We start from the raw sequence: 14,075 nt of genomic DNA, 5'->3' as shown, positions 1-14,075 counted from the left end.
CTTTTCTTTTATGTCTTTACGTATAACAATTTTGATCTTACAGAACTTACTCTCATAAAGGCCATTATAACAAGGAAGTATCTTACTACTATAGATGTTATATTCATCTCGTAAATTCAAATCATTGACAATAGTTTTATTCAAAAACATAGAAATGGGGCAATTTAATAATTTGAGTATGAGTGGGTTATTGGAAACTGAAAAAACTTTGAAGAGAAATTTGAGTTTTAGGTATTCGAAACGAAGAAGGATAGGAGGCAAATTACATTCTACTTGCATTGAGATAATTGGAGAAGTATACATAGCACCTAAAATAAGTCTTAAATTCATATTTTGAATTTTTTCGAGTTTTTCTACTAATTTATGTTCTGAGGCATAACAAAAGAAAGCGTAATCAAAATTACTTCTAACAAGAGATTTGTAAAGTAAAAGGATAATTTTAGGATCAGCTCCCCAGTTACGACCAATTACAGATCTTATTATATTAGTGGCTCTTAAAGCACGATCTACTAAGCAATCAACGTATAGATCCCATTTTAAATTTTGATGAAAAATTACCCCCAGAAATTTAACGCTACAGTCTGTTGGAAGAGTTTGATTATTATATATAATATTCATTAATGGAACATATTTATGAACTTGATGAAAAACAACTACTTTACTTTTGGTTAAACTAATATCGAGGGAAAGAAGAGAAAAATATTTCTCAAGTCTTTTTAATGACTCATTTAACACTAATTGCATATCAATAATATTCTTTCCTTTTATATAAATTAATAAATCATCGGCAAATTGCAAGTTGTTCACACTGTTTCCTAAAATTGAATTAAGTTTATAGATATATAAAATATATAGTAGCGGGCTTAGAATACCACCTTGACATACTCCTTTAGAGCTTAACCTAGGTCCTATTAATTTACTATTTACTTTAACATACACTTCTCTATTACTAAGAAAATTATAAATCCATTCGATAAGTTTCATTGGAAGAAATGAGGATAAAATCGAAGATAGAACTGTTAAATTTACATTGTTAAAAGCTCCTACGACATCTAAAAAAACAGATAGAACATATTCATCGTTATTCAAAGCAGTACTAAGGTCGACATAGAAGTTCGCTAAACTTTCGCGCGCTGAATATCCACGGCGAAAACCAAATTGATTCGATGGTAATATACTATTACTTTCAATAAAGAACTCTAAACGCTGTTTAATTAATTGTTCGAATAATTTGCCTGCACAGGACGTCAATGTTATAGGTCTATAGGAGTCGAAATTTGTAGGATCTTTACCGGGTTTAATTACTGGAATCAAACAATCCATTTTCCATTCTGGTGGGATAATACAGTCCTTCCATAAATCGTTAAAAATTTGTAAGAGTTTAGTAAGGTTTATTTTATTCAGCAATCGAAACATATTGTATGTTAAGCGATCAAGGCCACTAGCTGTATCTTTTCTAGATTTTACTGCACTGGATATTTCATCAATTGAGAATGGGTCAGTGAGAAATTTTGGGCATGAATTAACAGAATTAAACTGTTTGTCATCAAAAGGTGAGTGTACAAAATCAGGAGTATATTTGCGTAAAAAATCATTGACCCATGATATATCTTTAAAATGATTTTGACGATGTTTTGAATTTAGTTTTCTCATATTTTGCCAAACAGTGGAAATTGGTGTTAATCTATTAAATTTGGAACAAAATTCCTGCCACCCCTGTTGTCTTACTTGCTTAATTACTAACTTTTTAACAGCTTGAACTCTTTTAAAATTTATGTAATTATCGAGAGTTGGATTTTGTTTAAACCTAAGGTAAGCCGCTTTACTATCATTGACAGCTGTCGCACACCTGTTATTCCACCAAGGTACTGCAATATGTTTGTGCCTCTTTGAAGTATTTGCACCGCTATTTGATAAGTTCCTACGTGGAACGGAACGTTCCACAGCTGTCAAAATAATTTTACAGAACCTATTGTAATTGTTTAAGGGTTCATTGACATCATACTCGAAATCCAAAAGTAATTGATTAACAGTTTCAGAATAAAGATCCCAATTAACGAGACGTAGGTTTATACGATTTAACAAAAGTTTATTAACTTCATCTATAGGAGCATGTTGTTCACCTGACGGAGTTGATGAAGAGTTCTTTGTGTTTATTTTAGTAAAAGTCGGCAGGTGATAACTTCCTAACGGATCATCATGAACCGACCACTCGCATTTTAATGATATGGATGGGGATACCATAGTTAAATCAAGGCCATTGGGTCTCCAAATATGAGAGCCAACAGTAGTAACTTGCTTATCATTTAATAGTACCAAATTACATTCATCTAAACAATCAAGAATGTCTTTACCTCTTGTATTAGTGGAGGTACAACCCCACATAGTATGATGTGCATTTAAATCTCCAGATATGATAGTGGGTTTAGGAAGAGACTCCAAAAAGAACTTAAATTTGGCTTTAGTAAAACTAGGTGTACTATTGGTAGGACAGTAAATACTGGCAACTGAATACCAAGAATTATTAACTTCAATACTAATAGCTATAGTTTGCAAAGAATTGTCGAAAAAAGAGTGAAGTTTTTTATATCTAATACTATTATGTATAATAATCGCTACTCCATTGTGGTTATTACCACAATCATTTCGTTCTATACAATAATCTTTAATTTTTAATTTGTAATGTGGTTTTAGCCAAGTTTCTGAGATGAGAGCAATGTGAATATGATGTTCATTTAAAAATTGTGTAAAAATATGTCGATTGCTCAGTAGGCTCTGAGCGTTCCACTGTATGATAGTTAATTGGTCTCGATTGAATTTTGTGAAATAGGTGTATTACCAAAAGTATCATATAACACATTCAAAACACTTTTAGTGTTAATAGATGTGTTCTTTGTGTTATGTAGTGAAATAAGTTTGATTATGCTTTCTATTAAAAGTGATAAACTCTTGTTATCAGAATTTAGAATTGAAATTAGGTCTACATTTTTTTTAGGTTTGTTACCCAGTTTAGGAAATATTTCAGTGCTAAGTATATCTCCAAAAGAAGCAGGTCTGAATTTAGATCTATTTTCAGCAATTTTCTTTTGTTTAACAGGGCATTGCGGTGATACACTTGTGTGATTTCCATTGCAGTGTACACAAATAGCGTTTTCCATTCCAGTTGTACAAGTTTTATAATTATGCTCACCTTTGCAGATGCTGCAACGCTCAGAATTCTTACAGAATTTAGCTAAATGTCCATACCTCAAGCACCGGTAGCATTGTTTAACTGGTGGTATATATGGAGTGACATTGTGGCGCCAACCTCCAATATCCAGATATTCAGGTAATACAGATGCAGCAAAAGTAATTGTCACGGTTAGAGTTGGCTGTAACACATATCCATGAGTCAAGGTATTTTTTCTTAAAATTCTTTTAATAGCAATAATTTTCTTAGAACTCGATATCATAGTATATATTTTTTTATTAGATATATTTGTAGGTACATTTCTAATAACGCCTGTAACTTCTGTTGAAGAAGCAGGAATACTGGCCTTAAAATGGTAGTCATTTAAAAAAGTTTTATTATTTAAAAAAGCATTGGCTAAGTCTGGCTTTTGAAAGTATACTCCGATTTTGAATTTATTTATAGATCTAAGATAAGTTACCCCTTTATTAAATCGTTTTAAACAGGAGGAGAGTGAGAGCAAGTCTCTGGATCCAATGGTTTTCTGACTATCTGAGGATTCTACAAAGACAACAAATTCTGTCCCAGGGGATTCCTCGGGATATCTTCTAATATAATCTGTGACGTAGTAAGGTTTATACTTATCGGCCTTATCAATTTCAGATTCTGAGTCAGTAGAAGTATCTTCCGAATATATATCTTTGTCATTACAAGGTTCATGGTCTACATCACCTGAATCGTCATCTTTTTTTTTCCTTTTTCTACAACTGCGCTTCCCCATGAATGCTAATTATATTACTGTCGCTGAATTTAGTGAAAATATAATATTTTATTCAATAATAAGAATTGATAGAGATAGTTTTAATAAATTAATAAAAAAAATTTAAAAAACCCGCTTGTTCTTATTCGAGTTTCCCGCCTTTTTTTTGACGACGTTTGAGTTATCAATATGTCATTCAAATGTCAGTCTACGTATATTGTCATTCTAAATTTATAAGCCAATCAACTTTCATTTCCGTCAGCTGTAGTAGCTGAACCCTAAAAACAAGGGTAGTAGATGTGTATGTAAACCATCTGTATAAATGACAATTGGATGACTTGAGTTGCACTTTGGCGCGAACACCAAAACTTTTGAAATAAATAAAAGTTTGGGAAAACTTAGGAACAAGAATGGAAAGATAACATTGTTGTTTATATAAAAATTATGTAACTCATAATGTCTTTTCGATACTAAAGCCTATTCCCATAGTCTAAGGGACACAGTTAGATTGAAGAGACTTTTAGTATTGTGTCAGCTTGTGCTATAGCTTTCTTTGTGCTCAATAAAGTTACAAATAATTAACTATTATGGTCTGTTCTTATCTACTTTTTCTTCTAATTTAATTATTATTACTATATTTCTCAGATAATTATATAAATGAAGGATAGATAGCAGTCTCCCTCTTAACATTACCAAGGCCTAGTTGTAGTTGCTAACCCGCCTGCCAAGAATCCTCCTTATGAGAAAGGCCTATGTTCAACAGTAGGCAGTTAACGGCTGATATAATGGGATTGCTAGTTCTTATTATTAGCAATTCCTTTCTACAATAATATGTGTCTACTGATAACTTTTGGTGTAAGTAAGTGTATGATAACTTCAGGTAATGGCATAATCATTATTTTTATGAGAATTATGTATTTGTCTAATTAGAGACTATAAAATCATACGCATGGCTATTTCTATCTGACTCTTACACTATTGCTAAACGCCTTGCTTATGATAGCTCTATCTCGGTTTAAACGATACGATCATGGAATAATTGATTTTCAATGTGGTTATTGTCCATGGGCTGTGGTGATTACTTATCCTTTAGACATAGTCTCTCCAATTCTGTTCACTAACCATCAGGTGAATCGCATGCTTGTTTGTCGCCCTCTCACATAAAAAAGCTGATAAATTACGTATGAAGATCAATCTAATATAAAAACCATAAAATGTTAGATAGACAAAAGGTATTGTGAAATAAATAACGCGGTTAAAATTATTTATGTGTATTTTCCATAATTTCACTTCTCAGCAACAATCTCTCAAATAAATAATGAAATATTTCTATGATATCATTCAGATCATTTCCTGATAATGTAAAAATATTAAACATTAAATATAAATAGTTTATTAGTTACATAAATAAAACAGCTACCTAGAGTAAGTATTATATCTACAATGCATTAATTTCACTATATTTTATTATAATGTTGCCCACCAAAATTGTTCAATTTTTAAGATCGACAGTGGCAACCAGAAAATTATAAAAAAAAAAAATTAACCGAACGATTGACTAATGTCATCGTTAAGAAATCGATCATATTTTTAGGCATCATTATTGTTATAACACTCTTCCATTGAAATTCGAAAGCATAAACTGCTTGACTGCTTCGCTATATCACTATTATTATTATAAATATGTAATCAATACAGCGTAGAATCTACAACGATGACGTTGACTAGATTAGCCGTAGCTTGATATAAAAAAAAAAAAACAATCACCAACCGAACGCGATTGATACTGGCAGTTTCCGTGGTTTGCAGATTCGAGAGAAAAGCTGCAAGTATTTAAATATTGTGATTTCTACGAAATGCGTTGTGATTGTGACTGTTAGTATAATTCCATAGATGCTCTTGCCTCATAATTTCCTGCGGTCGGGAGCCTTATATTATTGTCCATTGTCGGGCATGAGTCTTATTTTATATTAATTATTTATCACTACACTTAGCACTATTTTATGGCAGTATACAGGAAATTATAGAGCATACAACACGGATATCTCGTAATCAAGCAGCTTATGAATATTGGCTTTGATTGTCTATGCCATTAAGACGAGACTAATCTTACGGTCGAAAGAAATTGCTTATTGGTTAATTCATTAGAATCATTTTGTTTAATTCCACTATAATTAGTATGCGTACGACTGCTAATAATTAAGGATTGACTACTATTATTATTAATAGAAGTTTCACGATCATTCATATCATTCATCAAGTTCTGACCGTTATTGCGTCACTTGTGTTACCTTTCAACACAAGTGACGCAACATGTGAAGATGCCTTGTAACATTCGTTATAAGGCATCTTCAGGTTAATTGATAGATCGCGTTTGGCGCCCAGACTAGTTTAGCGGAATATAAAATATGATAGCGGAATTAAATAAAATAATTCTAATTAACTAACCAGTGATATGGGTCTCAGCAAATTGACACCTAGTTCAGTTAAATATTAAAATTGCTTATGTACATGCATTCGCATGTTATATATAAATATTACAATCAAGTGCATGTAATATTTACATGCGAATGATTTCAGTTTAGATCTATTTAATGTTTAATCCATGTATTTATTTAGTAAAAAAAGTCTAAATTGCATATAATTTCGGCATAGTAAATAAATGCCTTTACACATTTTTCTTAAAACTAAAATAAAAACGTTTATTAAACGCAACTATAATTCCGTTATACGAATTTAGTACATATTAATATCTATAGATATAGGCACTTATTTATACAATGTGCAATGGATAGGGTACAACAGTTTCGAATTCAACGATAAATAAATATTTTTTTTCTATGAAATTAATTATATAAGCTATGCTGTCGCGAAACATAAAGAGTCGTAAATATGAAGTTCACGACATTGTTATTTTATTTCCATCCATGTTATTTGAAGTTCAGACAAATACAGATACTCATGAATGCAAATATTTGTATTGCGAGGGCACCGAACCCACACAACGGACATGAGGTAGTGTGTGGGTTTACCAATTAAAAATCTTCTAGGTGCATAACCTAAGTACCTACTAACACAGAATTCCGAATGTTTATACCCCTTCCATTACACTGTTTATAATTTCACACGTTGTGTATACTATCTATAATACTAATATTTATAATTTGGAATTTATATTAATACATTTAATTTAATATGCGCGACCTGCGTCCCGCGCAGGCATTCCTAATCAAAATTCAATTGATACAATATTAGATTTATCACTCGAAATGACTAAGTTTCAAATAACATAATGATCGATCCAAATTAGCAGATTTCACATCTTGAGAATTAAACTTAAAATTAATGAAGTCATGTTTTCTATCTGAACACAGAAAAAAAGTAAAAAAAAAATATGCCATTATTGGCGGCAATATTTAAAAATTATATTAATGGTTCCTAATTTGAATTATTGTCTATGAACTATTTAAGATACGTGTCGTTAAAAGAATTAAAAAAAAGTAATTTCTTAATTATTCCATTCTTAATTTTTATTAATATTTAGTATTAATTAAAATTCCATTAGTTTTGCGGAGATTTGTCATGGAAGAACTTAGGACATGTGATAACTTATTTTCTCCAATGATCTGACTTCATCAATTTGTTCAATTGAATTAGGCATAAAAAATGCTGTGAATCTACACCTTAAATATTAGCTGTAAATGCAGTTAATATTATTGCATTTTATAAAAATAAATATTCAATCATTTACCTACACAAAGACAAATAAATTTAATTGTGTTTCTATAAATCAGAGTTATGTCATGACATGATTGAAGTAATCGATACATATTCGAGTACATATTAATCTAACATATGTATAAAAGATTTAATATGTATATATGTATTGAAATATAATATTTAATTTATAACTTACAAAATTATGTTTGTGACATAAGGTTACGATTATATGAAATCTTGTAGTACAAAAATGACAAAAAATCACTATCTACTTATAATTTATTTAAATATCTACAATAGGGTCGATTCTGAGACGCGATTTCTCTAAACCAGTCTTTAAATTTAAAATATCAATTTGATAACACAACGAAATCTTTCTTATAAGTAACCAATATGAACTAAATTTATAATAGAATTAAATGAAAGTTTTTGTAAATTTAGCTTAGGATGGTCTATAAAATTATAATTTTCCGAAACTATCAAATTAATCTGTCCGATAGGTTTTGAGAAATAGCGCCTCAGAAACGACCCCAATATAAACTCCATAATGTATGTATCTGTCAATTCGCTCTACACGTCACGTAGGAACAAATGAGCGGATAATATTGTAGGGGAAAATCTCCATTGAACAAATAGAGAGATTGTATATCTTATGATGTTCAAGTCTTTTTCTGATGGTATCGATGAAAATTTTAATAAAAACATTTCGGACTATGGTAAGACAGTCGGTACAATGAGCGCTATGGGCAGCGCAGTACGTTGTGTGTCCATGGACTAAAAGTCACGAAAAAACAAACCGATCTTTAGTTTTTCCATTGAAACTTGAAACGGTTTTTTACAAATGGGGAGGGTCGATTAAAAAAGCCCACATTGTAAAATGCATTAACCTAACATTTCAAGTAGTTACTCTTAAATATCAAAATAGACATAGTATTGATATGTCTGTAGGAAGTATTTGTGAATACTTCAATAATATAGAACCTGAGCTTCAAAACGTACACTTGTGACAAAGACAAGTGGGTTTTAATATTAGGATCAATTACATATAGAATCGACTATGATCATTATTGAGTAGAGTGAGCAGCCAAAAGTGATCATGGTGCCCATAGCGATGCTGGAGTGGTACATCCGGAACGCCTTCAGAACACGGATGTAGCGTGGACAGTGCGCCAGTTCGCCGAGAATCAGTTGGCCAACCTGAAACAAAAAAAAAATTGAATTATTTTATTTATTTATGTACATTTTATTGCAGCATTTTATAAAATAATAAATTTAGTAAATTTTAATGAGAAGTGATACAAGTAAAAATTTTTTTTTTAAGTTTTTTTAACAGTTTTTTTTTTAAGTTTTTAATTACAGTGAACACTCTATATAAGTAACCTCTCTATAAGCAACATTTTTTTATATTTTATTTATTCTACTCAGCTTAGTTAGTAAAAGAAATAAGTAAAAATATTTTCCAAACGGTAAGTATTTTTATACTCCTTTTTCCCCTATAAGCAACTTTTCCCAATAAGAAACTTTTTTTTATTGAAATTGGTTCAAATGAGTTGCTTATATAGAGGGTTCACTGTATTGTATATAAAAAAAATCCTAAAATCCTATTTATATACGATGTCGCCCCCTGACATATTTAGATGTAATTAATATGCTAGCTGAAATGTTGACATATAGAGTGTTATATTTTTCAGTTCGTCACAATATAATAGTCGATAAATATATTTGATTACCCATAAGTAATTGTAGTTTAGTTTATTTCAAGAGAAATTAATGAAGATGTGAACAAATGAACTTCTAAGCTGTATGAAATCACAATTAGGGATTAGGGTGAAATTCGAATCGATTTGCATTGATAATTTACACAAATATCCATCTATCGGAACAATATGGAACCATTATGTCGCTAGTGTTGCAAGTGTGCGAAACGTCTCAATTTTAATATCGATTTATTGGAATTTATTTCAAGAGAGACCCCACAGATAAAATAAATAGTTTTTTGAATAATTATAAAACTGACTATAATACAACAAAATACAATAATAATAACGATTAAAAATCGTTTGATTAATTGAATGCGTGGATTTGTTACTAATTTCACTTAGAGAGTGTTTCTGTGCCAATTTCAAAGAAACTTGGTTACGTTTTCATTGCGCTGTATTAAAAAAAAAAAAACAATAGCAAGCTTATTTTTTTATTTTTGAGAATGCCGACATCGATGTGTCAATTACTACATGATAAAGGAATTATCTTACAAATTTCAAGTACGTATCTAATTAGGCACTTATGGTTTCGTAGATTATGTCATTGATTATTTGATAGTGAATAAGTGGCATTTATTTCACTTCTATATTATACTTAAAGATTATTTTTTTATTATTTCCTCATTTCCTAAAGATAATAATAATGAGATACGTAAATTATTATCTTGTGTTTTTAGGTCGACCATTAAGGCAGGCATTATTAATCATTCACAATTAATGTTCAATTTATTGTTTCAGTTACGAATTCTTTATAAAATTAATCAATAATTTTAGAAAAGTAATTAATTGCAAAAAAATTATGTCAGCATTTAATATATAGTTTATTATTATGGTTATTTTTGAAACCTTAAAAATTGTGGATTGAATTAAAAAATAGTGGACTGGATATGTTTTCCTGTATCAGAAAAAAAGAGACAAGGGACAATATTATAGTTAAGTGACTGTAAATTAATTTGATATTAAATCTATTTCGACTATTATGGTTTCATTGCTTTGCGAACTTAAAAAAATATTTCATAAACATATTATCTATTATATGCTCAACGAAGGCCAAGAATAATAGAATAATTGCATCATTATTATTAGCATTGTCTAATGGAGAGTAGAAGGTTTTGTTACAAAATACATAACATTGCAGAAATTGTGCATTCGTATGACACGTCTTTTATCTTAGTATTGTATCTACCTTTACACCTAGTACTGTATATATCGCATTTTCGATAAGACAAGGGCACATCATACAAAAAAAAAAACGCAACATTAGTTAAATATGCTAAAGAACTATAAAAACATTCCATTTTCTGGTCGAAGCAAAGCCTCGAAATAAATACGGATTATTTGCCGCCAGACAGCAATAGTGTCTTTGTCATTTTAGATGAATTTGGTGAAAAACACGATATTAAATGTAAAAAAAAAAATAGCTGTCCTGTAAAATCACAAAAAGTACAGTGTGTACAGCGATATGTAGGAAGCATGCTCTTTGAAATGTGGTATTTCGTAATTGATGAATACCAAAAAATTTTAATGTTAGAATAAGAATATATATGTTTGTTTATAAGCATAGACCGACACAACACACATACGACACGTCAATATCTCGAATTACACCATAATACTATAGGACTACCTCATTAGGGATATTTATTTAACATTATTTTTGTAATATATATCTTATCTATGGAGTACTTAGTGTCGAATTGCTTTCTCTCTGGCCCAATAAAAGACAGATGTGACGTAAATGTGTGTGTATTTAATTAGCATGTCTACACACGCATGCGTTGAAGGTTACACTTTTTATTCTATGACAAATATATAGCTATTTATAAACTATTAACATATATTTTTTGCTGTGTGGTCTCGGCATAGAATAGGCCACCCATTCCTTCTCCGGGGGTGTCGTACCAGGCGACTATGGGAGGGATAAGCGATGGGAGCAGCGTCCTTCTTAAAGCATCTCCAAAGCCTAACTGCGGTAGCCAATCCGCCTGTCAAGCGTGGCAACTACTGGCAAAACAGAACCAAGTGAGAGCCTTATGTTCAGCATTGGACAGTTAAAGGCTGATATGATGACGATGATTAGTTATTACATTCATTAACTAAAACGGCAAAAAATAGAAACTGAAGGAATTACTTTTTTCTCGTTTCACTTTTTTGCACATGGCAAATTACGGAAATCGTACTGATTTGGAGAAAAAATAACGTTTGGGTACAAAATCAAAATTGGCATCTGGCAACCCTAATTTAAAGTCATAGTACCCAGTATTTTTACTTCACTAATGATATTATATTAATTAATCACTGCACTAGAGTGTTAGTCGAGTCAATCTTATACAAACATCGTCCTATCCACTTCAAATAACTAGAACATACTGTCTACCCAATGTCTAGAGGCCATTGTAACATTGCAGTTATCTTTAACCTCGTTGGCTGCACTTAAATATTGAGAGTTATCAAGTTTATCTAAACAATTAAAGTAATACTCATTAATTACGAAAAATAAACATAAACGACAATAATTTTATTAATTTATAAATTATTACATTAAAAGATAGAGATAGAGTAAGAAACAGTGTGATTAGAGAGAAGTGTGGACTGAAAGACGATGTAGTGACAAAAATCGAAAAAGGAATATTGCGTTGGTTTGGTCATTTGGAGAGGATGGATGAAAGAAGAATTACGAAAGAGATTTATCGAGCAAGAATGAATGGAGATGTCGGTAAAGGCCACCCTAGATGGACGTATGTCGACCAAATAGGCGACGTGCTGAAGAAGGGCCAAATTAAAAGTACCCGTAACCGGCGAGCGTGTATGAAAAGATTGATGAATGTGGAAGAAGCGAAAGAGGTTTGTTTGAATCGAAGCATTTGGCGTTCCATAGTTTCTGCCTACCCTAATGGGAGACAGGCGTGATAGATATAAAAATATATAAAATAATATAAAATGTTTTTATTAAAATCTAAGTATTTTGTTTTCTACTGCAGACTTTATTGTTGGATGTCTCATATAATACAGGCAATTAGCGAAACTGTATTGGAATTATCATTATTATATATTAAGAAAACTATAAGGCGACTAAAGGAATTTAATGGTCGAGGGATGGGCAGCAGTATTCCTTTTAAAACATCTCCAAAGCCTAACTGCGGTTGCCAACTTGGCAGGCGACTGCCAAGTAAGGCAACTATTGCCAAAATCCTCCAACAGCTGATATGGTATGGTAAGAAAGATATAAGAGAACGTTGACTTTTTAATTTTGTTATTTTAGAGATTTTTTTGTGTTGTTGGTAGATTATCGTCTCGAATATAATACTAAACTACCGATAAATGTTACTAAGATAAAAAAAAATACGTAAGACGTGTCTTACGAGATGATCGAGTCACAAGGTCGAGGTGACTTCAGAAGTTAAAATACGTTGAATACTCTGCCTACACAATGCCAACATTTGATAGATTGATATTTTACTTCGTGATAGTTTTCTTTTTCCTTAGAATACTACGTTCCATTAGAATGAAAAATGACTAATTAATGTTTAGCATTTAGCTTTAACTATGCTAAAATCTTAGATACATAACTCTCTAGTGCTATATAGAGTTATCTATCTAAAGCTGCAAGTAACGTGCAATTTGCAATATCTATAATATTACTTGTTTTATATTCTCTGTCTACTCTATGGGACGCTGACACTAAGAACAAGGAATGACATAGAAGGAGTGATAAAATTGTCAATTCATAGCAGGCTAGTGTATAGAAAATGTTATACGGTGATATAACCCTACCAAATTAGGATACACCCTGCTTGCACACTTTCTACATAAACTGTGTCGAACATATAATCTAGTAATCTAAAATTGGTCATTGACAAATAATTGACATATCAAACATTTTCTATACACTAGCCTGCTGTTAGTTGACAAAAATGACAACTGATGGTGTATCTTTTGTCCTCTTTTTACTAATTATGTTTGCATAAGAAGAAAAGAGGCAACCATATGATTTACAGTCTTTATTTTATCATTCCTTCTAAATAATTCCTTATTCTTAGGGCTGATGTGGTGTTTAAGTTGTATTTACTTACTTCCTGGCCGCCACCGGCTGCTTCCTCCATCTGTGTTTTGATGTGCTTGGCGACTATCATCGGCCTCACCAGTCGTAGCCTAATGAATGCTTCTATACTGAGTGTCGCGAGCAGGAGTGCTACCTGCAATTAAAGGAATGGAACATTGTAAATAAGTTTAAAGTAATACATCTAGTTATATAATAATATTGTCAATTACAATCTGGCTGGCTCTTGGCCACAACAGAAAATCAGCGTTTTGCTCTCTCTCTCTTTCTCTCTCTCTCTCTCTATATATATATACATACATACATACATATATATATATATATATATATATATATATATATATATATATATATATATATATATATATATATATATATATATATATATATATATATATATATATATATATATTTCTACTTTTGTGCAAGTCTATTGTTGTTAGTATGGTGTAAGTGAGGCAAATAAATTATGGTATCTATCTAGTCGTATTATGTGAATAGTTATATATCTAAAAACGACCTCACGAAGTAACCATACTAGTGGTTACTTCATCTCTCGTGGATAAATGGACACAGGTAGATTGGAACAATTCTTTGTGATGAAAT

The 14,075-nt window shown here is 31.0% G+C and overlaps 1 protein-coding gene across 1 annotated transcript in view; it reads right to left on the bottom strand.

The window, feature by feature from the left end:
* Nucleotides 1-5,184: 5,184 nt before the first annotated feature.
* Nucleotides 5,185-14,075, bottom strand: part of LOC113516449 (transmembrane protein 205) — a 50,486-nt gene continuing 41,595 nt past the window's right edge. Inside the window, exons 4-5 of the mRNA XM_052894264.1 lie at nucleotides 13,483-13,605; nucleotides 5,185-8,846 (exon numbers count right to left, since the gene is read on the bottom strand). Of these exons, the coding sequence (XP_052750224.1) occupies nucleotides 8,685-8,846; nucleotides 13,483-13,605 (285 nt within the window). The 3' untranslated portion in view covers nucleotides 5,185-8,684. The remainder of the gene's footprint in view (nucleotides 8,847-13,482; nucleotides 13,606-14,075) is intronic.

This window comes from Galleria mellonella, unplaced genomic scaffold (assembly GCF_026898425.1).
Source record: "Galleria mellonella isolate WM207_F2 unplaced genomic scaffold, CSIRO_AGI_GalMel_v1 utg200, whole genome shotgun sequence".
Classification (NCBI taxonomy): Eukaryota; Metazoa; Arthropoda; class Insecta; order Lepidoptera; family Pyralidae; genus Galleria; species Galleria mellonella.
Note: the sequence above shows the minus strand (reverse complement) of the source record. Positions and strands in the feature narration are given on the sequence as shown.